The 24,127-nt window shown below is 44.8% G+C and overlaps 1 protein-coding gene across 1 annotated transcript in view; it reads right to left on the bottom strand.

Annotated features, from left to right (window-relative positions):
* Window positions 1-1,030: 1,030 nt before the first annotated feature.
* SLC36A1 (solute carrier family 36 member 1) overlaps window positions 1,031-24,127 on the bottom strand; it is a 31,741-nt gene continuing 8,644 nt past the window's right edge. The window contains exons 4-10 of the mRNA XM_068979660.1: window positions 23,760-23,855; window positions 21,469-21,553; window positions 20,572-20,790; window positions 15,993-16,091; window positions 12,289-12,455; window positions 8,579-8,748; window positions 1,031-2,182 (exon numbers count right to left, since the gene is read on the bottom strand). Of these exons, the coding sequence (XP_068835761.1) occupies window positions 1,911-2,182; window positions 8,579-8,748; window positions 12,289-12,455; window positions 15,993-16,091; window positions 20,572-20,790; window positions 21,469-21,553; window positions 23,760-23,855 (1,108 nt within the window). The 3' untranslated portion in view covers window positions 1,031-1,910. The remainder of the gene's footprint in view (window positions 2,183-8,578; window positions 8,749-12,288; window positions 12,456-15,992; window positions 16,092-20,571; window positions 20,791-21,468; window positions 21,554-23,759; window positions 23,856-24,127) is intronic.

The following is a 24,127-nucleotide window of genomic DNA, read 5'->3' as shown; positions in this document are numbered from 1 at the left end:
ACCAAAGAGCCGAAAGAATGGGGGAAAGTGTTCACTTTCCTAAGGGAGACCAGATCACCACTGACTGCATCTTCCTAAGTGAACAAGTGATTAGGTAGGTCAAGTGTCACTGAATGAGAGTCTGGCTTTGGAACAGAAAAGAAAGAAAAAAGCTGGGGCTGTGAGGCTGGGTCCCAGCCCCCAGGAGCTTTGGTGAAACACAAAAAGTAAACCCCTGATAAAGGAGTGCTGTTCTCCTCACTTTCAGGTAAGAGGCTGGCAGGGGTGGACGACAGCACGACCCTGTTACCTACACAGGAGCATGTGCGTGTACCTACATACACACACACACACAGCTCAAGAGACGGAGATTCAGTGAACAGCCTTCTGTGATACCTGTCACACCAAGAGGGAAGAGGCAGCCAACAGCGCAATGGACATTTCCCAGCTCTCTCTGTAGTTTGTCCCCAAACCTGAAGGTTGACCTTGAGGTGAGTCAGCCCTGAGGCTGCCTCTTTTCTGATACCCAGGGAGGCATGCGGGGTCGGGGGAGAGGGACGAGGGCATGATTAGTGTTCAGAGCACAGGAGACCGAAGTCCCAACCAAGTGGTTCCATTAGAAGTCCAGATCCTGGAGGCAGCCCGCGGCTGGGCACTTGCCCAACCGCCCCGTCCTCCAGGGCTTGTAAACAACCGAGCACCACATGTAGGGTCGGACCAGCTGCTGCAAACTCGGGGAACTGCCTTTCACACTGGCCTCATCTTCTCATTCATGGCAAGAGTCGGGGTGTCCTCCTGGATGCTGCTGTGCCCTCTGTCCGTCAGGAGCTGAGGTGAGGGAACAGGTCTGAATGCACAAAGCGGCTGTTTTCTAAGCCTCCTATGGAGAGAAACCCACCCCACATTGCCATTCTTCCCCTCCGCCTCGTGCGTCGGCAAACATTTCCTGAGTCCTTCCTGCCTTCTCAGGAGGCAATCAGGTTGGTTGACGGGAGGCAAAGTCCGTGACTCCCCACAGAGGTCCGCACTTCGATGGTCCTGACTGAAAGCTCCGGGGTCCTCGGCCAAGGGTGCTGAGGGCCTCCGTAGACACCTCCTGGACTCAGTTTCCTCTCAGAGGGAGTAGTTGAGTGAGAGTTTACTGAGGAAGGAACAAGTTGCAAATAGTCCCAGATCTAGAGACAGAATCTAAAAACAAAAGCTGGTTTTAAATAAAATATAAATATTTTCAATTTGGCAGCACTTGATATCTTTCAGCAGTTTGAGCAACTAAGATAACAGTATCGTGACCCATGCGAGGAAACTGGAGAGGAGGTGGTGTTGCCAAGGGTCACGGCAAGCCAGAGAGAGTGAAGGCCGGAACCTCTAGCTTTGGGGGCTGGTTTTCAACTACTAGGTAGGCTCCACGACTGGGCGGAGACTTGAATAGGCAGGAGAATACTGAGGTAAAACATCTGGGAGAGAGCTAAGAGGTGGGCCTGGCTTGATAAAGAGGGGCATGCCCACATTATTTCATCTAGGCTTGGCCCGGGCAAGGAGAAAACATGAGGTGAGAGACACTGAAATTTTTAGATAAAGTGAATTGTGCAACAGGGATAATCTGGAGAGGTGGGTCAGAAGGAGAAAGGCAGGCAGTGAAGGGAGGAGGTGGGATCAGGGAAAAGAGGTGAAAAGTTCCGGGTTAAAATAAGTACAAACGAACAGAGATGGCACTGCCGCTAGAGGTACTTCCCACACAGCAGCGAATCTGCTGCCCACACCCTACCCTGTCTTCATCCCTACCTGACCCAGGGTACCCAGGAGCCAGGAAGGGGTTCCCAGACAGCAACCTTACCTTCCCCCAGAGCCTGGACCCTACCTGAGGCTCTGGAGCCAGGTGCTGGGGGAACACGCAGGGTAGAGTGGGCAGGTGCAGGGACGCACCCAGCCTGCTATACAAAGGCACTGGTGGAGTTGATGAAGATGGGGGCGCTGCTTGGCTGGATCAGCTCATACAGGGTCAGACACGTCCCTACCACAAAGCCCATGAAACCCAGGATGCTGATCAGGGCGTCCTTGACAATGGTGATGGGGCTCATGCCCTCCGAGTAGTAGGTGGTGATCTCCAGGAGGGGCGGGATGATGAGGGCCAGGGCACTGCTGCTCACGGAACCCACCAGGGAGATGACCAGGTCCAGGCGGGGGATGAGGATGGCCAAGATGCCTGTGGGAGAGAGGACACGCCTGCTGAGGACCACCCAGAGCTGGGAGAGGCCACCTCACCATTCAGCAAATCTAGCAAGTCCGTCTCACAGAAGGGGGAGCTCCAAGGAAGCCAAGACATAATCCAGCTCAATTTCTCACTGCACAGATGAGAAAACTGATGCCTGGAGAGGTGGCCTAACCCGGGACTCACTGCAAGGTAGGCAGAATTGGGATGGGAACCCAGATCTCCCAGCTTTTCCTGTCACAGTCTGTGACTTCCATCTTTCTGAGGAAAAGGAGCCAAATTACATTCCAGGGCAATCTGGTCCTACCAAAGGAGAGTGAGTGGAGAGCAGAAAAAGAGGCAGACCTTTTCTGAGCGACTGCTCATCTTCTTATCCCTGAGGGTACCTCCAACACAAACCTCTCTACACTGCATGATCACTTGCATTGCTGAAATTTTAAGGAACTGCACAATGCAGATTTAGTCACCTGGGAATGTGTTCTGGAATATGTCCCTCAATTCACTGTCTGGGAAGTACCATGTGCTGCTCCAGAGTGGTACAGCTGACTGACAGGATTCCATCTTAGAAGACATGGTTGGGCCAAAAATGTAACTTCTAGCCCCCCTGCCCCCGACTAGGGCTTCCCTGGTGGCTCAGTTGGTAACGAATCCGTCTGCAATGCAGGAGACCCAGGTTCAATTCCTGGATCGGGAAGATCCTCTGGAGAAGGAAAGGGCAACCTACTTCAGTATTCTTGCCTGGAGAATTCAATGGACAGAGAAGCCTGGAGGGCTACAGTCCATGGTGTCACAAAGAGTCAGACATGACTCAGCTACTACACCACCAAGTAGCTCTGGTTTTGTACTATTAAAGGAAGTGTGAGTTATTCCTCCTGGTCCCTGGGATGCTCCAACCACTGAAGAGAAAGCAGGCGTTTATGCTGAGACAAGTACCTGGAGGAGACAAGTCAGAGGACCTGCCCAGCCCCTCCCAGTGCTGAGGGTCTGTCCTCTCCTTTCCTCTTGCATATTAGCCTGGAGGACAGATGGGTACTTCATGATATGAGCTAAGTGAAGTCACATGTGCTCCACTCTGATAAGAATTAAGTGAAAACAGAAACATAAGCTTGCAAGATCAGAATCTTTTCTCAGATTGGATGGAAATGTTCCATTTCATCATGACTTAAAAATAGCAACCTGAAAACTTGTTCTTGACTTGACTACCGATATACAAGATAAGTATGTTTAACACAAATGTCCTTAATAGAGATATTTTTTAAAGGGCAAAATTTTAAAAAGCCAGGACCACAGGGCTGCAAAGGGAGGACCCTCTTCCTGTCCTAGCTTGATCGGATACACAGTTGAACCCTAAATGCAGCCCGACGCTGGAGAAACATAATGAGGGGAGAAGGCAGGAAGGATGAACTTCCCCTTAGTTAATACACTGGGGGAGGAGGAAGGGAGAGGGACCCAAACGGAGGGCCTAATAACCAAGGCCTCTGTTTACCAAACACCAGGCAAACTCAGTTCGGTTCAGTCGCTCAGTTATGTCCAACTCTTTGCGACCCCATGGACTGCAGCACACCAGGCTTCCCTGTCCAGGCAAACTAGATTTCACTAATTCCAGAGATGGGAATCAGGTACTCAGGAAAGATATGGGAGCAACTAAAACCTCTTCTAACACTGAATGTCTTTATTCCATGAGTTAAAGCCCTTAAGAAAGAGAAACCCAAGAAGGCAGATGCCTCAGGAAGCAGCCAACTGGGAATACCCTCTCCCTGTGCTCAGCTGCTCAGTTGCTCAGTTGTGTCTGACTCTTTGCAGCCTCATGGACTGCAGCCTGCCAGACTTCGCTGTCAATGGGAATTCTCCCGGCAGGATTATTGGAGTGGGTTGCCATGCCCTCCTCCAGGAACCCTCTCCCTACTCCCCCACAGAAAGAGCACCTCATACAAAGAGGGTCAAGATAGCACACTCCCCACTGGCAGGCAGTTCCCCAGCCCCCTGCAGCAGCCTACCTATGACATGAACAGCTTAGCTGTTGGCCCTGAGAACCGGCTGATCACATGATTAGTCAAGAGGGCTCCAACGGTATTGCAAAACATCTTCCCTTTGGGTTAAGAGACACTGAAAATGTGATCTTTTAACTGCTGAAGCAGCAGGAGGCCAACAGCCATGTTTAGAGAAGGAACTGACTGGAATTCTGAGCCTGTGGTTTTAGACCACAACAGAAAGAGCTGACTTACGCACAGAGCAGAGAAAGCACTTGAGAGACAAGCACACTGGCAGAAAGCCCTTGGACACTTACAGCTCCTGTGTCCAGAAGTGCTTGCTGCTGTTTACTCCCATCGGTGCAGGTGAAGCTCACCTGTGTGGCTCTCAAACGGCTAGAAATCCGTCTTTAAAATTAATAACACTCTTGAACAGAATGTATAATTTCATTTAGTGGGAGTATAAATTTTAAAATCAATACAAAAACAAGGGAAACAACCTATATGTCCAGTGTTAAAGGAGCAGTTTCGTAAACATGATCTACCAATAAAATGGAATATCGTGCAGTCATAAAAAATATTTTCAAAGATATGTATAGTCATGAGACAATTTTAAACAAAATGCCAAAGACAAAGTCACATGTATATGAGGACTGCAATTATTTATAAAAAGCGCCCATGGGGATTAACACAGAAGATAAAACGCGAAAGTTATTTTAAGTCACTGGGATATTGGGAATTGCTTTTTCACTTACTCTAGATCTAGACAATCTTCAAATGCTTTTATTACATTAACTTTTTTGGGAGCAATATTTTGGTAGGAATTTAAAATCAAGCTCAGAGTACTAGTTGCAGAATGACAGAGTTTTAGACATGAAGTGAGGGGATCCCTTTCACATCTTACAAATGAAGACACTGAGGCCTCATGACTGACCCCGTGGTGGGGATGGGGGCTCAGAGCACAGTTAGTGCTGCTCCTCTCTTTCTTTGTAGCTGCAAGACCGAGATGTGTGGGAGGCCAAAAGGGGTGGAGAAAGCCACTTTGTTTGGACCTGGAAGCTTCCTTCTCTTAAGAGTCTGGCTGCTTGGACTGCTTTATATTCTAGGCTGTGATAGATCTCTCAACTGAGATGGTTGTGCTGCTATTCTGTCTTCAATAACAGGTTTATGATATTCTCATACCTAACTGAAATAAAATGTGTCATGTGCCAAGTGCCACAGCATATCAGTTCAAACCACTGGAGGACAGGTTAGTGCCACAAGGAATCCAAAGGAACTACTCTTTGCACATCTCCGGCCTCTTTCAGGTGGAGCAGCCTCTCCCGGCCTCTCCTTCTACACAAGGTCTGGACATAAGGTGATCTGCTAGGTCTGCATGGCCAAACATATGGGCTGGAAGAAACTACTGTCCCATATGGAACTGTAACAAAATGAGCACCAATCTCTGACATGCATATTCTTCTTTCCTGTCCTCTCCAAAAGTGTGAAATAAAGCATCAAAAAAGCAGACATGGTCATCTTTGGCAGATGGGGAAGAGTGGTGAGAAAGTTGAATTCTAAGTGGAAAAAAAAATGAGGCTGAACCAGATTTTCCTGCTCCCTTGGGGATGGAGAGTGAGCAGGTGGAGAGAAAGTTGGGGAGAAATCAAGAAAATAGCCCAAATAGCAATAAAACAAGCTGCCATTAAAATTTATGACTGTAAATGAAAACAATCAGTTACATCAAAGATCTAAAATCATATACCAATTAACCTTTGGCCAAAGGATCTGAAGTTACAGAGATAAAAAAACAAAATGAAGTCAGATAAATGCAATTAAGTTGGTGCTACAGTAAAATGCCGCTCCCGAATCCCACAATAACTTCAAAGTCTCCAGGGAAGGCAAGAGAGGCTGAGCACTCAGAGATGAAGGGGTTGCACCCTTTAATAGGATGACAATGCAAAGTCAAGTCACAAGAGATCACAGGAGAAGGGGAAAACAACCCAATGTGCTTAAAGATCAAACGCAGCTCTTATCCTCTGAGTGTCACACTGCAGAAGGGAGGGGAGACCCACAGACAGAGCTAGGAAAAGTGAAGTGAAAACCGAGAGGCATCTAAGGATAGCAGGAGGTCTGTGAGTCAGGACTGTTGGCTGCCGCGGGGTGCAGTGGAGAGGAACCTGGCAGGAAGCGAGACATATGCTACCGGAGGCTGAGCCAATCTTGAGAAGAAAATGGGGCAGTGAGAGGAGCCAGGGCCAGCTCAGTGCCCCAGCTCTTCCAGCAGGGACAACACATGTACACAAACAGCCCTGCTTTCTCTATAGTAACCACTCTGAAACAAAGCCCATTATTTGAGCTATCCCTATCCTTTCTTCTAGTACCCCTTGGATTCAAGAATCAGGGCCTTAGAGTTGACATTATGAACACCGTGCACATGGGTGCTGTCTCCTCAACACTCAGATCTAATTTCTCTGTAGAGGAATTATACATGCTTGATCAAAGCCTCCAGGGTTGCCGGCAAGAAACAGTAAAATCTAGGAGAGTGCAAGCCTCTTCTCTTATCACACATTCAGGTGCTTTACTGGAAAGTCATAGCTGTACCCTGCACATTCCTTCCCTTCAATCACTTTGGGGCAGCAGTGGCCTGCAGGCAGTGGGCTGTTTTCCAGGCTGGTCTAAAGAGATAGCCCAAAGGGCTGTCCAGTGAAGAATATGAGAGGTCAGATTCCTGGTTTCCATCACCTCTCTGGGGCTGGTGAAACCAAGGTGTGCACTCTGCTACCCAGGTCCAGCCTACAAGAACGCCTCAGCAGGCGAGCTCCCCAAGATTAAATAGGAAGGTCTTCAGGTCTCAGCTCCAGTGAGTTCCTTCCATGCAGACCTGGGACACTGAGCTTCCACCCACTGCCCCAGAAGTAACATCAGGAAGGTACCTGTAGGTGGCTGGGGGAGGGCCATCCTGGGATGGGCGCCAGTCTGCTCCCCACATCTACGTAGATGGAAGGAAAGGATGATAGCCTCTTGTTTGCCCTGCTCTTGCTAACAGTCAACCAATGAAGTCATTTCAAACCTTCCAGACTATGAGTGCATGTTAGACAACTATCACATCATTCATCCCTAAAACACTCCATTCTGGTCCAATGAACAATATCGTATATTAACACATATACGTGGAATCTAGAAAGATGGTACTGAGGAACCTATCTGCAGGAAAGGAATGGAGATGCGGAAGTAAGAACAGACCTGTGGACACAGCTAGGGAGGGAGAGAGTGGGACGAATGGAGAGATCAGCATCGACATATATACACCATCATGTGTAAACTGGCTGGTGAGGAGTTGCTATATAACACAGGGAGCCCAGCCTGGCGCTCTGTGATCACCTGAGGGGAGAGAGAGGGGAGGGAGGCTCAAGAGGGAAGGGATACATATATAATTATGGTTGATTTGTGTTGTTGCAACCAGAAACCAACACTCCGTTGTAAAACAACTTTCCTCCAATTAAAAAATAACTTTAAAAAACCTATTAAAAGAAATACCAGCTTTACTCCAAATACAGAGGCTTGGACTGCATACTTTAAGGAAAGTTCCGATATGATAAGCAAAGATGTCTCTTTTCCCAAAAACAAACGTTAAAAAAAAAAAAAAAAAACTAACCATGGCCAAAAAGAGACATCTATGATTCAAGCATTTCAATTTGGAAAGAAACTGCAAATCTCTTAAAATTTAAATTAGATATTACAGACCAATATATTCAAGAATTATTTTATCAACTTCACAGGAGCTTCAAAAAAATAATTTATTTTTGAATTATACCAGTTTTAACCAAGAACAAATAAGGTGCTATCTTGTCTCTCAGCTCACACTCCTGGGTATGTGGTCAGAAGAGAGGAATTAAACACAAAGTGATAAAGCAAACACCTAGGGTAGTCAACAGAAATTTTCTATGAAACAGATTTTAGTGAGACCACCATCCAAAAGTATTTAGAACAGTTATCAAGCAGTCTCAAAATGCAATCCAAGGAACAGACTGTCACACTGGAAACATGATTATTTGAAATAAACAAAGATACACCTGCTATCAAAGAACTTACAGTACTCATTATGCATGTGTGTTAAATGGATCTCTTTTAAACTTCTGCCATATTTCAGACAGAATAATAATTGCACCCGTTTACTAAGCATCATGACCACTGCCATTACATTTTAGGCTGTCTCTATAAAGAAATCACCACTCCCATTACTGTATGCTTTAGAGCATACCTATAATCAATTCAGTCCCTCTGCAGACATGCCTCAACTCTGATGCTGAGACAGCGCCCCAAGTTCCCTGCTCACACAACACTGGCTACGACACAAGCCTTCCCTCACAAAAGCCCCGGGGACTGGGCGCCCTCTGGGGAGAAAACAGACAAGGTAATGACCTTGTCTTCTACTCACATGTCAGACAGACCAGCACGGTGCGCACGGAGAGATCTATCACCAGTTCGCAATGCTCAGGCCCACGGGCCACAAAGAAAGGGATGATGATCTCGGCAGGGACATAGAACTGGAGGGCGTAGGTGAAGAAGATGCCAACGGAGTAGAGCAGCTTAACTGACTGGTAGAGCCTGCAGAGAGAGTCGAGACACACTCAGGGCCAGCTATGCACACTCACACACCCAGCAGTGAGACTGCAAAATGGCCCTGTGGTGATTTGGCCTTATCTCTCCAAGTTATAAACACATGTCTCCTTTGGATGAGCAATTTCAGGTCTAGGGATTTATCCTATAAGTATACTTGTACATGCACACATAAACTTACAGTAAAAATATGTCACTGCAGCTCTAAGTCTAAAAGATTAAAAAGAGTTCCAATGTTAATCAGGAGGGAATTGGTTAAATAATCATGGCACCCCAATGTGCTCAGGCATGTCTCACTCTTTGTGACCCCATGGATTGTAGCCTGCCAGGTTCCTCTGCCCATGGAATTTTCCAGGCAAGAAACTGGAGTGGGTTGCCATTTTCTACTCCAGGGTATCTTCCAGACTCAGGGATCCAAACCATGTCACTTGCATCTCCTGGATTGGCAGGTGGATTCTTTACCGCTAGTGGCACCTGGGAAAACCGGCATTCCCACAGAAGTGTTAAAAAGTAGGAGAAAGAACTCCGGTGCTGATATGAAACTACCTCCATGACATACAATGAAGTGGAAAAAAGCATGAAGCAGAACAGTGTTGACAGTACGGTACCCACTGTCTAAAAAAGGAAAAAGAAAGAAAAACACCCCCTTTCAGACACACATACATGTGACATTCCTATATACGCCAAGTATCTTGAGGAGGAAACACAAGAAACTGGCAATGGTCAACCCCGAAATGGAAAATTGTAAAACAGGGGTCCTGAAGAGGCAAGTGGAAACCTAATATTTTCTGTACGCCCTTTGAACATTTGGGATCTTTTCCACAGGCATATAGCCTTTAACAAATAAAAACAGAGATCAACATGACATTGTAAAAATTAAAAAACAAAAACATTTTTAAAAAGCAAGGGAAAAAAGGAGTAAACAGCAGGAAAAAAATACAATTCAAATGCAACAGGCCTTTTCATATCCTTCCCATCCAACTCAGTGTTCCCTAGAATCAGATGGTGATCACACAGAATGAACAGACAGGAACAAAAGCCATCTTTCCGTCCCACTAGGGCTGGCTACTATCCTACCACTGCTTCATGGGAGGCTTCTCAGAGAGACTGCTAACCTATCACGGGACACGTCTGTCTTATCCAAGACCTAGGACAGTGAAGAGTAGAAAAAAGGTCTGATCAGTAAGTATTCAGATTTGACATGCCCATTAAAGAGAAGGCCATCCTGCCCCTAAGCAAAGTTCCACTTCAAAGAAGACCCTCATGCATTACCAGCAAGAAACTGCGGCCTCCCTCCCTTGCTGGAAATCTTTTAAAAGTGGTGATTATAGGGACTTCCTGGTGATCCAGAGGTTAAGACTTCGCCTTCCAGTGCAGAGGATGTGGGTTCAATCCCTGGTCGGGGAGCTAAGATCCCACATACCTCAGGGCAAAAAAACCAAAACATAAAACAGAAGCAATTTTGTAAAAATTCAATAAAGACTTTTTTTTAAAGTGATTATACTGTTCATGGTGTGCACTGACTTTCTCTGTGGTTGAACTTAACACCTAGAAGATGTTCTAACGCTATAAGCAGGAGAACACCCTGGGAGAGACTGAGACTGACAAAAGGTCTTTTGCTCCAAGAATACATAATTAAAAACCCTTTGGGAAAAAACCAGCTAGCAGCTCTATAATTAAACTCAGTGCAGCCCCAAAGCCTTCTGGAGTGCTGAGAAGTCTAGATTCAGGATAGCCACCTGCTGAGACAGCCAAATAAATCATACCCAAAGGGAGGCAGAAAGATGAGGGGAGCTGGGGTGGAAACATCAGAGGAAAGGAGACAGATGCTCGCCTATGGCTTCAGATTATGTCAGCTGCTTCTGCTGCTCCTGATCCATTTATCTTCAGTTATGCTGAGCTACTACTTGACTCTTCTCTTTTGAAAGGGCATGAATATTTGGAAATTGAAAAGTAGGCATTAGAGGGAAAGAGAAAGACTTTTGGGAGAAAACAGCCCACTTCAGGGTTACTACTTGTCTGCTGATCAGGGTGACCAGTATGAAACACTGATCCTACTGAAAAAACATTTTTCTCAATTTCCTCAGTCAGTCCTTGTACAATGCCTCACCCATCAGACCTCTAAAACCAGGCCAACCTGAAAGGTTATTCTGATCCCTAGGGCATTCGACAAGCTTTATAGCATCTGCTCACGGCTGCTGTCTGCAATGAAATTTTAATCTTCCAAAAAGAATTGCTGCTTAGGACATACCCTCTGACATTTATCTTGTCAGGAAGGATTTCAGTATGTCTTGGTGTTTCTCTGCAATACGGCAGTCATGACTTAGGGAAAGTGAGATACAGAAGAGTTCCCAGCCCACGGGGAGAGGCTCCACCTGCACCTGCACACGGAGCAAGTGGCAGTCTTGGGACAGGCACAGCAGAAGCTGGGGACCAGGCAAGTTTGCCCTCCTTTTTCCTGGTGTATCTGGAAAGGTTCAAGGTCCGTGGACTGGATGCTTGACCCTTCTGGGCTCAGATCTCCTGGGAGAAGCGGCCACCATCAGTCAGTGGATCAATCAATCCACGAGGCATCTGTCTCCATCAGAATGACTCATCCGAAGTATAAAGCTCAGCACCAGCCTACTTCTCCACGGTGACAGTACAGTAGTACCAAGCTCACGCATGTTATTTGATCTGCATGACAATTCTGACAGAAATCACTAGGCTTAGTTCCCAGAAAGGGGAACTGGGGCAGTGGGAAGCTGCAGCCTGTCCAAGGCTATAGAGAGCTGGGACATGGCAGACCACCTCTATCCTCTGTGTTCCAGTGGCTTCCTGGAGAGCTCTCCTCATTTATAAATGCCTCGCCGCCTCAGCACTTAGTCCTCCCTTTTCGTTCAAAAATTTTTCACTTGGTTTTGACTGTATGCCAGGCATTGTGCCAGGGGGCTGGGGTAAAATGAATGAAGCTTATAATGTAGGGAGAGCACAGCATGGGTAAACAGACAACTACAACACAATGGAATAAGGATTAGGACAGGATCCTCATCGGACCCTGTGGCAGCAGAGAGGAGGGCCACTGACCTAGACTTGACGCTTTAGTCGGTGAGACATTAGAGGATTTCTCAAACAGAGTGACTCCCAGCATGAGGCCTCTTCACTGAGAAGGAGCTAGATGGGGGTGGAGCTAGAGCCTGAGTGGCCCTCACTGTATCTCAGGGTTTCCTCTTTGTCGTTAAGAACTAACGGAAGTGTCTGTGCCCTCTCGACAGGGGACTGCATGACAGGACTGAGGGTTAGATGGCTCCCACCGCAACAGGAGAAGAACAGATTCGAGGGAGAGTCAGACTCAGGCAGGGAGACCAGCCGAAAGGCTTTATGGGCAGCCAAGGAGGATGGTGCTGGCCTGGAGACTGGGGGCAAGAAGGGGCTAAAGTGAAGTGGGCTGATTTAAGAGACAGGAAGGAGGAAATACACATATTATGACCCTCATTGACTTTTTTACAAAAACCCAGTGCTCCTAGGATTCCTTCCTCCCCTACATACCAACAGTTGGGCAGGTTGAGGGTTATGCTGCCTTGGATGTTAGCTCCAAATTGCAGGTAACCCAGAATCCCCAGGCTGATGTAGAGGGCAGTGACGATAGTCATTCCCACATAGAGGATGAGAGAAAATTTCTTAGGATCCTTCATTTTGTTTTCAAGGGGTAGAACCTAGGAGAATAGTGAGAGATAAGAAAGCACCATTAATGGTCAACAACAATAATCAAGTAATATTCTCAGAAAAATGTAACCTCTCCTTATTCCCCCAGAATTTCCCCAAAGCACATCTGTTTTTCACTAGACAGACAAATTTAAGCTGTTCATCACACGTTATGCTTGCAAACTCTAGGAGATGGTGAAGGACAGGGATGCTGTAGTCCACGGGGTCGCAAAGAGTTAGACACAACTTAGCAACAACAACAACACTTGCCGAGCTGGAGGAGCTTTGGAGCCTACTGTCTAAGCAGGAAGTCCCAAGAAGTATCGTGGGCAGGCCTGGAAGCCAGGACTCCTGTTGCAGGTTGGCTCTCTGCCTCCTGTGGGTTGGGAGTGCTTTTTGCACCTTGAATGCAGGTGCACAGCTCCCAACAGGCCCTCTTGCATCATGCCCACTCAGCATGAAGAGGAAGAGACCCAGCGGTGGCCCAGGCCAACTGTACCTCGACTGAGATCATGGCTCTGCTAACCTGTCGTAAGAATGCAAGATGCAGGTCAAGGAAAACTGCCACTCCAGTTCCCAGAAACTGTTTCCTTACCTCAAAAGGGGTGGGCACTAGCAGTAACAAGTGAAACCTCCAACTTAGAGAAACTGAGGTACTAGGGGTGGCATGACTTAATACAAGATCCCGGAGGCTGAAGTCTGTGGAGATGTATAACAAAACCCAGTTTTCAGACTCCTATTTCAAACCACTGACCCTGCAGCCTCCTCCCTCACAGCAGAGGATTTTAACATTTGCTAAAGCCAAGGAAAGGCCTCTTATTTGCAGTTTTTTAATACTTAAAATTTTATTATGAAAAAGTTTTAAAAAATTCTATTGAAGTATGGTTGATTTACAATGTTGTGTTTAACTTCTGCTGAACAGTCATGTGACTCAGTTATACATATACATATTCCTTTTTGCAACCTTTTCCATTATGGTTTATTACAGGATATACTTCCCTGTGCTATACAGTAGGACCTTGTTGTTTATCCATCCTACACATTATAATTTGCATCTGCTAATTCCAAACTCCCCATTTCCCCCACCCGCCACCTACACCACCCCCGGTAACCATAAGCCTGTTCTAACTGTGAGTCTGTTTTTGTTTCATAGATATGTTCGTTTTAGATTCCATATGTAAGTATCTTTCTGACTAACTTCACCTAGTATCATAATTTCTAGTTGCATCCATGTTGCTGCAAATGGCATTATTTCATTATTTTTAATGGCTAAATAATATCCCTGTGCGTGTTTATGTGTGTGTGTATTCATTATCCATTCATCAGTTGATGGACACAGGTTGCTTACATATCTTGGCTATTGTGAATAGTGCTGCTATGAACATAGGGGTGCATGTATTTTTTTCAAATTAGAGTTTTGCCTGGGTATATATGACATGTATAACCCATGACTGGGACTATTAGATCATATGGCAACTCTGTTTTTAGTTTTTTGAGGAACCTCCATATTATTATGAAAGGCATTTTATGAAGAATGGTTCATACAGGGAACAGGGAAAAGACCAAATGTGACTATGACTACCTTCATGATCTGCAATCAACCGCACCTGGCTGGGCTGTTGCAGGAAAAGCAACTTAGGGAAACATCTAACTGGCCCCTTCCTCTGTCTTTGATCTTGTCATTAGGCCCATTTTCCACAAGGGCCCCTGGCCACCAGACAGAGCACGTCTCAGCCAGACACACCAGCAGACAGCAGACACCATGAGCCTGTTGTTGGCCCACAGCTACGGGGTACATCACAGCTCTGCATCTCCAACCGACCTTCAGCATCCCCCACACCAGATCAAGGGGCTCAAGCTTCAGTTGATCCACAATCCAGCAAGAAACAGTTTCTAAGCTTTCCTTTGGTTTCTTTCTATGGGGAGTCTTGGGAGCCGGAAGGCAGGGAACCCATCTCCTCCAGGCCAGCCAGTCTGGACCAGGGGTGCAGAAACACAGAGAGCACGGGAAAGCTCAGTGAGCCCAGAGCTTTTCCTGGTCACGCTCAACAACCCTCAGATCCGGCCCAAGAGTCAAAACAGCCATATCTCTATTTTAAAAAGAGGAAACACGGACCAATCATGAATTAACAGATAATGACAGTAACAGAATGACTCTCCATCTGAACCGCTGCTGATGAAATGAAGCAAAGAACAACTTCTGGCCTGTGCTGTTAGGGAGAGCTGATAAATTCAGCACAATGTTCCTTAAGAACACAGGGTCCCCAGACATCTTTCCACATTCACTCAGCCTCTTCTTTCCAGATCTGAGTGCTTCAGAGCTCTTTATCCTACTGTAATATGGGGCCCTTCAGGCCTCTGCCTGAGCAACAAGGAAACCATGTATGTTTGTGAATCAAGGTGAGATGTTCTTCTTGGGCAATAAGAAGCCCCAAGAGCAAGCACCAGGGAAGGTTTAAAACCTCAGAACAGTCACATACACATGATCACTCAAAAAGTCTCTCCCATGGTGTTAAGAGTCTTATTAACATGTTCTATTGACACCATCAGGGCAATTCCTCAAATTGTGACAAAAAATGTCCACCTCTGAGGTTTTCTTAAAAGTGTATAAGGATGCTCACCTTATATACTTTAAAGAAAACCTAGACGGTACAACTGAATGAGAAGGAAGTCCAAATGGGAGGGTATATGTATATGTATAGCTGATTCACTTTGCTGTTTGGCAAAAATTAGCACAACATTGTAAAGCTCCAATGAAAATTAATTTTTAAAAAGTGTGTAAGGTGATAGGGCAATCAAATAGGGACAAAAAGATACTCCATGAAAGGAGAACTGTCTTCCCATTTCCTAAGCCCTATGCTAATAGCTTTCTTCAGAAAAGAAATCTGGACCTTTATTATGAAAAACACAAGTAAAAATCTAATTAGGTACACCCGAGGGACAGATTCCTCTCTTTAGGGGAAATTGGTGAAATAGCAGCAATGATGGAGGAGCTGAGCTAAGAGTGAAGGCTATTGGTTACAGCTCAACAAAGTTTCAGGGCAGAGAATTCACTCATATGTTTTTTGATTTTATGATAATATCAATACTATTATTAATGAAAATAAAAATTATTGAATGCTCACCAAATGTCAGGGATTATGTGAAGTACTTTAGACATGTCTCATTTAATCCTAAAAACTATTAACACTAGGCTCCCTTTTCAGAAGCATACAATGAAGAATCCAAGAAGGCAAGACCTTGCACAAGGTCACATAGGTACTCTTTGGCAGAGTTGAGCCTAACCCCAAATTGATCCAGCTCTAGACCCTGCATTCAGAATTGTTACCCACCACTGCTTATTGCACGCACAGGAGATGAGTGTGCAAGAGAGAGGCTTGAAGGCAAACAAAAACTGGAGCTAGGAAACTTCAGTGGAGTCTCTGAAATGCTGTTCATTAAATGGCCAATAAACCTTAAAGATAATTTCTAGGAGCATTTCCTCAGCATTCCTTAAAACGGACCTTAAGGACACCAAGGGCACCAGAGAATCACGATGCATCTCTTACCATCCCGATGCCTTCAAATGCAAAAATGGCCGTGCCAAAGAACAGAGGGTAGGTCTTCCAGGAAGCCACCAAGGGGAGGTGGCTGGGGTCTGGGATATTCTGAAAGAGAGAAACCAAAATAGAGCAAAGGCTATACAGAAATTCATGATTTCAACCCCAGCATCAGACAGGTCAAACTTTTCCTAAATCTAAGATTCTCTTAAGGGAAAAAGTATGACACTATGACATCAGAGAGATAATCTGGGGTTGTATATAGCCTTTCTATTTTTTCCTTCAAGCCAAGAAAAGTCTACTTGCTTTGGGGAAACTCAAATGTTAGAGACTATATAAAAAGAATCACACTCTTTCACTAGGTGTTCCCATCTCCAGAAACATAATCTGACAAGGAAAAGATGATTAAAATATGAAGAAAATTGAGCAAAGCCTTTGAATGGTAAGCAACAGCAAGCCTAAATGTTCCTGAACATCTGTCCTGTTAGTGTACTGCACATCAACTAAACCACACTACTGCACTATTTCAAAAAGTACAAAGTGGGATAAGCAGTACATGAAAAACTGCTAATGACATAATAGAAAATATTTTAAAAATCTATATATTTACTATGATACAATTACATAAACATTCTACACAGATACAGCTGGAAGAAAAGGTGGTAGGTTTTTAGATGAGTATTTTTCTCTTTCATCTCTATTCTCCTCTCTTTCTTTTTTCAAAAATTCAGTGAATCAGTACTTGGAAAATATTATTGACAGGCACACGACAGCACAAAGGGGGGAAAATAGCAAAAACAGCATTTTAAGAAGAAGGCAAACAAAAACCAAGGCAATTGATAACGGCAGGTACAATGTACCTAGATGGCTGACCAATGGCAAGATTCCCCAGTGATGGCTGGTATTGACAGAGCAGGACTCAAGAGACAAAAGCTGCCATTCTTTCAGAATTTGACTTTTAGATTTAAAAATGTCTTTAAAACTGCCTTTAACAATAATTAAAGCTGATTTAACTATAGAGGTATCTAGATAAATATGGAGCCTGTTCTAATAGTGTGGCAGAATAACATCAGAGAACAGAAAAGAGACCTACTATTAATCTCTATAGTAGGTTTCTCTTGGAAAGATTTCAAAGCGATTACATTGATCCTATAGTCTCCTTAAAATATGAAGAATTTTTAAAATGCTTTCTTTTCTGAGCCCCTGCTAAGAAACCAGTTAGATCTCTTTATGAGAACCACTGCAGTTCCTCAGTGAAGCTGAGACTAGTAAAGTTTTTTTTTTTTTTTTTTTTTTTATGAAATAGGATGAGATTGTCCTTTAATTCCCTGAGTCATAGTATAACTAGAGTTTCTGAAAACTGCCCAGGGTCATACATTGGGCTGAGACATCACAGAGGGAATTTCAAATTACACGTCTGGGGATACTGGTGTGAATGAGACCAGCAGAAAAAATTTATTATTTCACATACTTAATGATGGCTACTGCCTTATACCCCAACCAATTAAATGGAAAAACTTTTAATTTGCAAAAAACGTACAAATTAAAATCAGGTCATTTTCAACATATTATCTCCTCATTTGCACCACATTATCATGTAACTATAACAGCTTTTTGAGAAAAGGCTGTTAAATGTACATAAGGATTGCTGGATGTACTCCAATTTTAGGAACATTATTAACTGCAAAAAAATATATCTCAGAATTAAGGATATCAGTGGTGGTCCAGTGGTTAGGACTCCACACTCTCACTGCCGAGGGAATGGGTCCGATCCCTTGAGCTGCCAGGTACTGCCATAATAAATAAATAAATAAATACATAAGGACATGCACTGGGAGCCCAAACATTTACTGGGACTCTGCTCAGAACTGTGCCATTTGTCATGCACGTGATGAAGAGACCTGCTCAGGTAGAAGGAGTCAAGCGACTCCCTCCAATGGTGTGAGTCTGAGGAGCAAGGGCACCAGCCACGCACAGGCTCAAGGTCAGGAGAAAATTCAGGAACTTTGGACACTGGGGGATTTATCAGGACAAAGAGGGAAAGATAACAAGAGGGGACAGCAGTAAGAGCAGTGACAAAGACAACCAGAGGGACAGCTTTAGCCATGTGCCACGTCAACAAGAAGCTGCTGGCCACCCAGCCAGACCACATTCTCCCCTCTCCAGCCCTGATAGAGAGCACTCCCGGGTCACAACACTCCTCCCCACTGAGCCCAGAGGCAGGCTCAGAATCGCTCTTGGGCCTCAGCAGGGCTGCCTTGTCCGAAAGCACAGGTTGTACTAGGCACAGACAGACCTCTGGACAGACACTTCTCTCAGCTGGGACTGAGATGCTATGGACCCTGTACTTCCATCCCTGTCCTCCAATGACAATGACCAGCCCAGCTATCTGCAGTGGTATGAAATTAAATGTGGTGTCTACGTGAACTGGCCTCACTTCCTGTGTCTTTGAAAATGTTCGCTGCAGCATGTCCTAAGCACCGACTGAGATCTCTAATCATAAAATTAAATCATACATTTATTTATGTTTTCTTGTGTTATGAATGGGCCAAAGATAGGGGAAGAAACTCTACGGTCATTCATGTGTTCACAGGTCCTCCTTCCAGTCCATTAAAAAAAATAGAACACAGAAAGCTGTCTACTTTATGCTTCAGAAAACAGTTCTACAGGAGAAGAGTCCATATCTGCCACCCACCTGAAGGAAAAAACAGAGAATGCTCACTGACCACAGTGTTTATCTAAATTCATTATGTCATTTCCTCAGTATACAAAGTCGTTGCATTTTATACCCCACTGTTTTCCTGGGAACCTCATCAGTGATTATCTTGGGTCACTGTTATGCAGACTGTGAAAATGAGGTAACGTTCACCTGTCAGACTGGCCCAAACTAAAAAGATTGATACATCCAGTGTGGCTAGCATGGGATGCTTACGAACTGTGGAAAGGAATCTGTAAAACTGGTAAGTGGCTTTTGGAAAAAGCAACTTGGCAGTATAAAAATTCTAAAGTGTATACTCTCCAGCAAGTGTACCTCCAGCTCTTCTGTATACATATATTATATAAATACATGGAGAAGTATTTATACGTGTTCACAAAAAGATAAGCATAAGGATATTATCATAATACTGAAATAACTCTGAGGTGATGCATGAGTTGACAGGCCACTGACTGGGGACTGGTTAAATAAACTACAAAGCTATGGCACATTCATTCTCTGAGATACTATTTAATAATTTTTTTAAAAGAGGTAAAAACAGATATATCAACATGGAAAGCTTTCTGAGGCACTGTTAAAGAAAAAAACGAAGGTAGATAAACACTATATATAATAATTTTTAGAATTATGTTAAAAAACACAACACCAATTTTTGTTTTCTATATTTCTCTACATAGGAATACAATATGTAAACCCATTCAAAGGACCTAGAAACACATGTAGCGAGTCCCAGAGTGGAGGAGATTCAGGGTGGGGACATGCTGCTCATAGGTACTTGTGTTGTCTGTATTTTAATGAGCATGTATTGATAAGTTGTTTGGGGAATTACATTCAATATCAGGAGATGATGAAGGACAAGGAATCCTGGAGTGCTGCAGTCCATGGGGTCACAAAGAGTTGGACACAACCTGGCGACTAAACAAACAAAAATCTTTCTTTAAAGGTATCCTTTTAAAGGGTGGTGGGGGAGGGACAGTTAGGGAGTTTGGGACTGACAGGTACACAATGCTATATTTAAAGTGGATAACCAGTAAGAACCTACTGTACAGCACAGGGAACTCTGCTCAATAGGATATAACAACCTAAACGGGAGAAGAATTTGAAAAAGAATGCACATGTGTATATATAACTGAATCACTTCACTGTACATCTGAAACTAACACAACACTGCTAATCAACCATACTCCAATATAAAATACAAAGTTAAAAAAATAAAATAGAAGGGAAACATGGAAATAAAAATAAGATCCTCAGCCTGATCTTCTACCCATGTATATACAGATGTCCTCTCCTGCACCACCCCACTGACCTAACCACATGGGCTACATGAGGGGGAATGAGCACCGGATTTAGAATTCTGACAAATAAACACAAAACTGGAGTGGTAAAATAATAATATAATATTTCTGATTATATTATATCATGATTCTTCTATTACTTAGAATAAAAACATAAATCTTACAATTTAATATTTAAGAGTCATCTTAATATTTTCTCTATTTTCCAATCTTATACAATGATCATATATTATCATCTAACTGGGAAAAAGTCTAAACTAGCGATTTCAGTGGGAGTGGTTTTGCCCTCCCTGGAGATGCTGGGCAACATCTAGAGACACTTTTGGCTGTCACAACTTGGGGAGCAGTTGCTACTGGCACCTAGTGGGCAGAGACCAGGTTGCTGCCAAACACCCCATGATGCACAGGACAGCCCCCACAATAAAGAGTTATCCGGTCCAGGTGTTAACAGTGCCCATGTTAAGAAGCCCTAATCTAAGTACACTGCTTGTAAGTAACACCCCTATTTATGCTCACTTCCTCACTTTGTATCTCTGATTATTTATAAGACACAGTGAGAAGGCTGGGCTCCTACCTGGACAGTGAACTGGTAGATCATGACCAGGCTGACTGCCATGGTGATATTGGCCAACAGGGAGAAGATGGACAGGGCTCGGAGGTTCCTGACGAACACCAGCAGCACCATGAACGGCAGAAACGTGAGCATGTAGAGTCTCGAGTCCATAGTGGGCGTCAGGATCACTGTCTCGTTGTTGTGGCAGTTGCTGGTGGTCCCATTGGCCATTTCTATCACCTAGGATGAAGGGGACAAACAGAGACAGCCTCTCAGATGACAAAGGCCAGTGACCCTCCCACCGGAAGGGGTTCTAGGCTAAATGCTTAGTGTGAGAACAATGTCGTATAGGAAGTCAGTGGTCATGGAACCATCTTCAGAGATCTTCCTAATTATCATTAGCAACCCAACTGTCAGAGCTGGGATTGATCACATCGTACCTAAAGACAAGAAAGGACTTTACTGGTGGTCCACTGGTTAATAATTCACCTGCCAACACAGAGGACATGGGTTTGATACCTGGTCCAAGAAGATCCCACATGCCACGGGGCAACGAGACCCATGTGCTGCAACTATTGAGTCTGGGCTCTACAGCCCACGAACCACAACAAGAGAAGCCCGAATGCCACAACTAAAGAACAGCCCCTGCTCGCTGAAACTAGAGAAAGCCTGTGCACAGCAACAAAGACCCAGCACAGCCATAAATAAATAAGTAAATAATAAAAATACAGACAAGAGGACAGCAAGACATCTTGAGGTTTCTCGATGTCCTAGGTCTTTAAATAAAATCAAACGACGCTGACCCTGTTCTATGTAAAGTGTTAAGATCTCAATTCTCGTGCTGAACAAAACTGGCTTGGGAGGGATCCTAAACAGAAAGCCCGCTCATCTCTTGCCATTCTTTTCACTAGGGCCTACCTGTTTAAAGTTGTCAGCCAGAAAGACAAAATAGATACAGCAGAATCCCAGCTGCGTGACGATTAGGAAGAAGTCCACAATGTGCCTGTGGGTGGGGAAGAAAGGAAGATAAAAGATCAAACAACAGAAAGTAAGACAGCCAGAGAGATGGGGGTTTGAACAGTGCTTCTTCCCAAGTCATCAGAGACCCTTCCCATCAGGTTACAAGGATGAGTGTGCCTTGATAAGAGGAGAAAGTGTGTCACTGGTCTAGAGCCCTGGAAGAAGGTAAGGGAAGTGCTACCTGTGTGGTTCCCAAGAACACCCTCCTGGCTGCATGCCAGGAATGCTACACGCAGTCAGGCAGGCCCGAGACAGTCCTGAGACTGCACTGGCCGGAGTGGAGCACACACATAAGGACCACTGCCCGTCCCTTGGCTACCCCTTCCCTATGGCCCACCTGTCCCATTTCATCATGTTTGTCCTAAAGCTACAGGAGGCCCTTAGCATAAGAGCCCAAGAAGCGGACCCCTTCACAGTCTCTTTCTGTAACTTGGATCAAAAAACCAGCTGACTCTCACATAAGGACAAGGAAAGAGATGTATCAAAACCGGCTGTGGTTTAAGCACAGTTACAACAGCAGCTAGTGACAACCTAATGGGTCATCAAAGGGAAAATGCTTAAATTATAGGCCATTTTAGATGGAACAGTACACAGCAAGTAAAAAGAATACGTTAAATCTATGTGTGCCAAAACAGAAATGTCTAAAGACCTTTAAGGGAAAAAAAAAATCCCACTGAGTTTCCAGTCAGAATGCATAGTATGGTAACTAGTGTAAAAAATGTAAGGAATCTGTACATGTTTTTACATACTCAGAAAATTCCAGGAGAATATTCATGCAACCATGACTATACTTTTACTCTTCACTTTATGTCTTCCTATCTTGTTAAAAAAAGTTGTTGCTGCTGGGGTTTTTTTCACCATGAGCACACATTAATTTTATTAAAGGAAGGAAGGAAAGGAGGGAGGGAAATAGGGAGGAAGGGAGGAAAGAAAAAGAGGGCAAGGAATTGGGAGAGAGAGAAAGAGAGAAGGAGGAGAGAGAAAAAAACAGAGATGCAGAAAAATAAAGGAGAGAGGAGAAGAAAGACTCAGCCAACAACCAACCAACCAACAGGGGTCACTTGGCAACTTGGCTTCTGCAGGCACAGAAAATGATTTTGCTGAAAGAATTACAGGAACCTGCATCACAGGAGGAAGCTTACTATGTGTGAAGGTAAAAGTCTCCCTATGATCACAAAAAGGAGTTTTTCTGGAGAACATTAATATGATTCAATTAAAAAAAAAAGGTCGGGGGAACTTCCTTGGTGATCCAGTGGCTAAGAATCTGCTGTGCAATGCAGGGGACTCTGGTTCAATTCCTAGTCAGAGAACTAAGATCCCACGTATCCTAGGGCAGCCAGACCCATGCACTGCAATGGGGACCTGCATGCTGCAAATAAGACCCGATGTAGTCAAATAAATGAACATTAAAAAAAAAGGATCCAGCCCTTGATGTTATCAGTTTTCTACATCAAAATATACCATTGCCTCAAATGGTAAACAAACAGTAGAATACTTCTCTCCAGGTGTCTGAAAAATTACCAGAAGGAGAAATTTCCAAACACCTCCCACGTCAGCTCCTGAAACATCTCTTTCCCTTTAACCCTTTTGCTCTAATTCCCCTCACCTCCCCCTTGAAGCCCTGCTTCTCCCGCCCAGTGCCCAGCCCTGAAAGCACCTATCAAGTGCGCTTCTCACTGGCACAGTGGGCAAGAGCATCTGTGAGGCTCCTCCCCCTCGGGGCCCCTGCAGTGCACTGCTAGCTCCTGATACTCTCTCTGCTGGTATACCCTATTCCTGACCTCTTGTTCTCAACAGATCTCCCACGTATCCTTCTCCTTCTCCTGGAGAGCCAGGACCATGTACATCCTCCCTACACCTGGAATTGCTTTGTACCACTTACAAGAATGTGCTCAAATGTCTGTTGACCAAAAGAGGGGATAAAATACCATCACTGGTCACAGGCTGTCAAAGCTGGAAGAGCCCTTAGCCACCTTCAGGCCAGTGCCCTTCTGTCTTACCAATGAGGAAACTGAGGCCCAAGGGAGAGGAGTGGTCACACAGCTCAAGGTCACACAAATGACCACTGGCAGAGCTGAGCCCAAGCAATGTTCTTCCCATGAGCTACATGGTCTTCCACCCCTCATCACCCTATCTGAAGACCCCCACACTGGGCAGCCACAGCCGCAAAGAAGAAGGAAACCCATTACCTTCCCCAGTGCGCGTGGTTCCGGAGCCAGGAGACAGGGCTGGCTTCTAGGCCATACATCACCGTATCCCCATAGTCCACAAAAGGCTTGTTCAGTCTGGGAGGAAGCAGGGCGGGGAAGGGCACAGTGTGGGGTCAGACAATGACAATGACAGGACCAACGGAGCTCATGGAGACCTAGGTGGGTTCCCATCTGCCACCCCGGACACACCACCTAGTCCTCGGTCTGACGCTTTCAAGGAGCGTAAGTCTGAAGTCAATGGGACAGTTACTTTCCTTATAATTAAGCAATCATCTGGTAAAATCTTTTCAGTGGGGTGCATATTACAAAGCACATAAAACTAGAATATGGTCTCTGCACACTGGTTA

This window comes from Capricornis sumatraensis, chromosome 9 (assembly GCF_032405125.1).
Source record: "Capricornis sumatraensis isolate serow.1 chromosome 9, serow.2, whole genome shotgun sequence".
NCBI classification, from domain to species: domain Eukaryota; kingdom Metazoa; phylum Chordata; class Mammalia; order Artiodactyla; family Bovidae; genus Capricornis; species Capricornis sumatraensis.
This window is presented reverse-complemented; position numbering and strand designations above follow the sequence as displayed.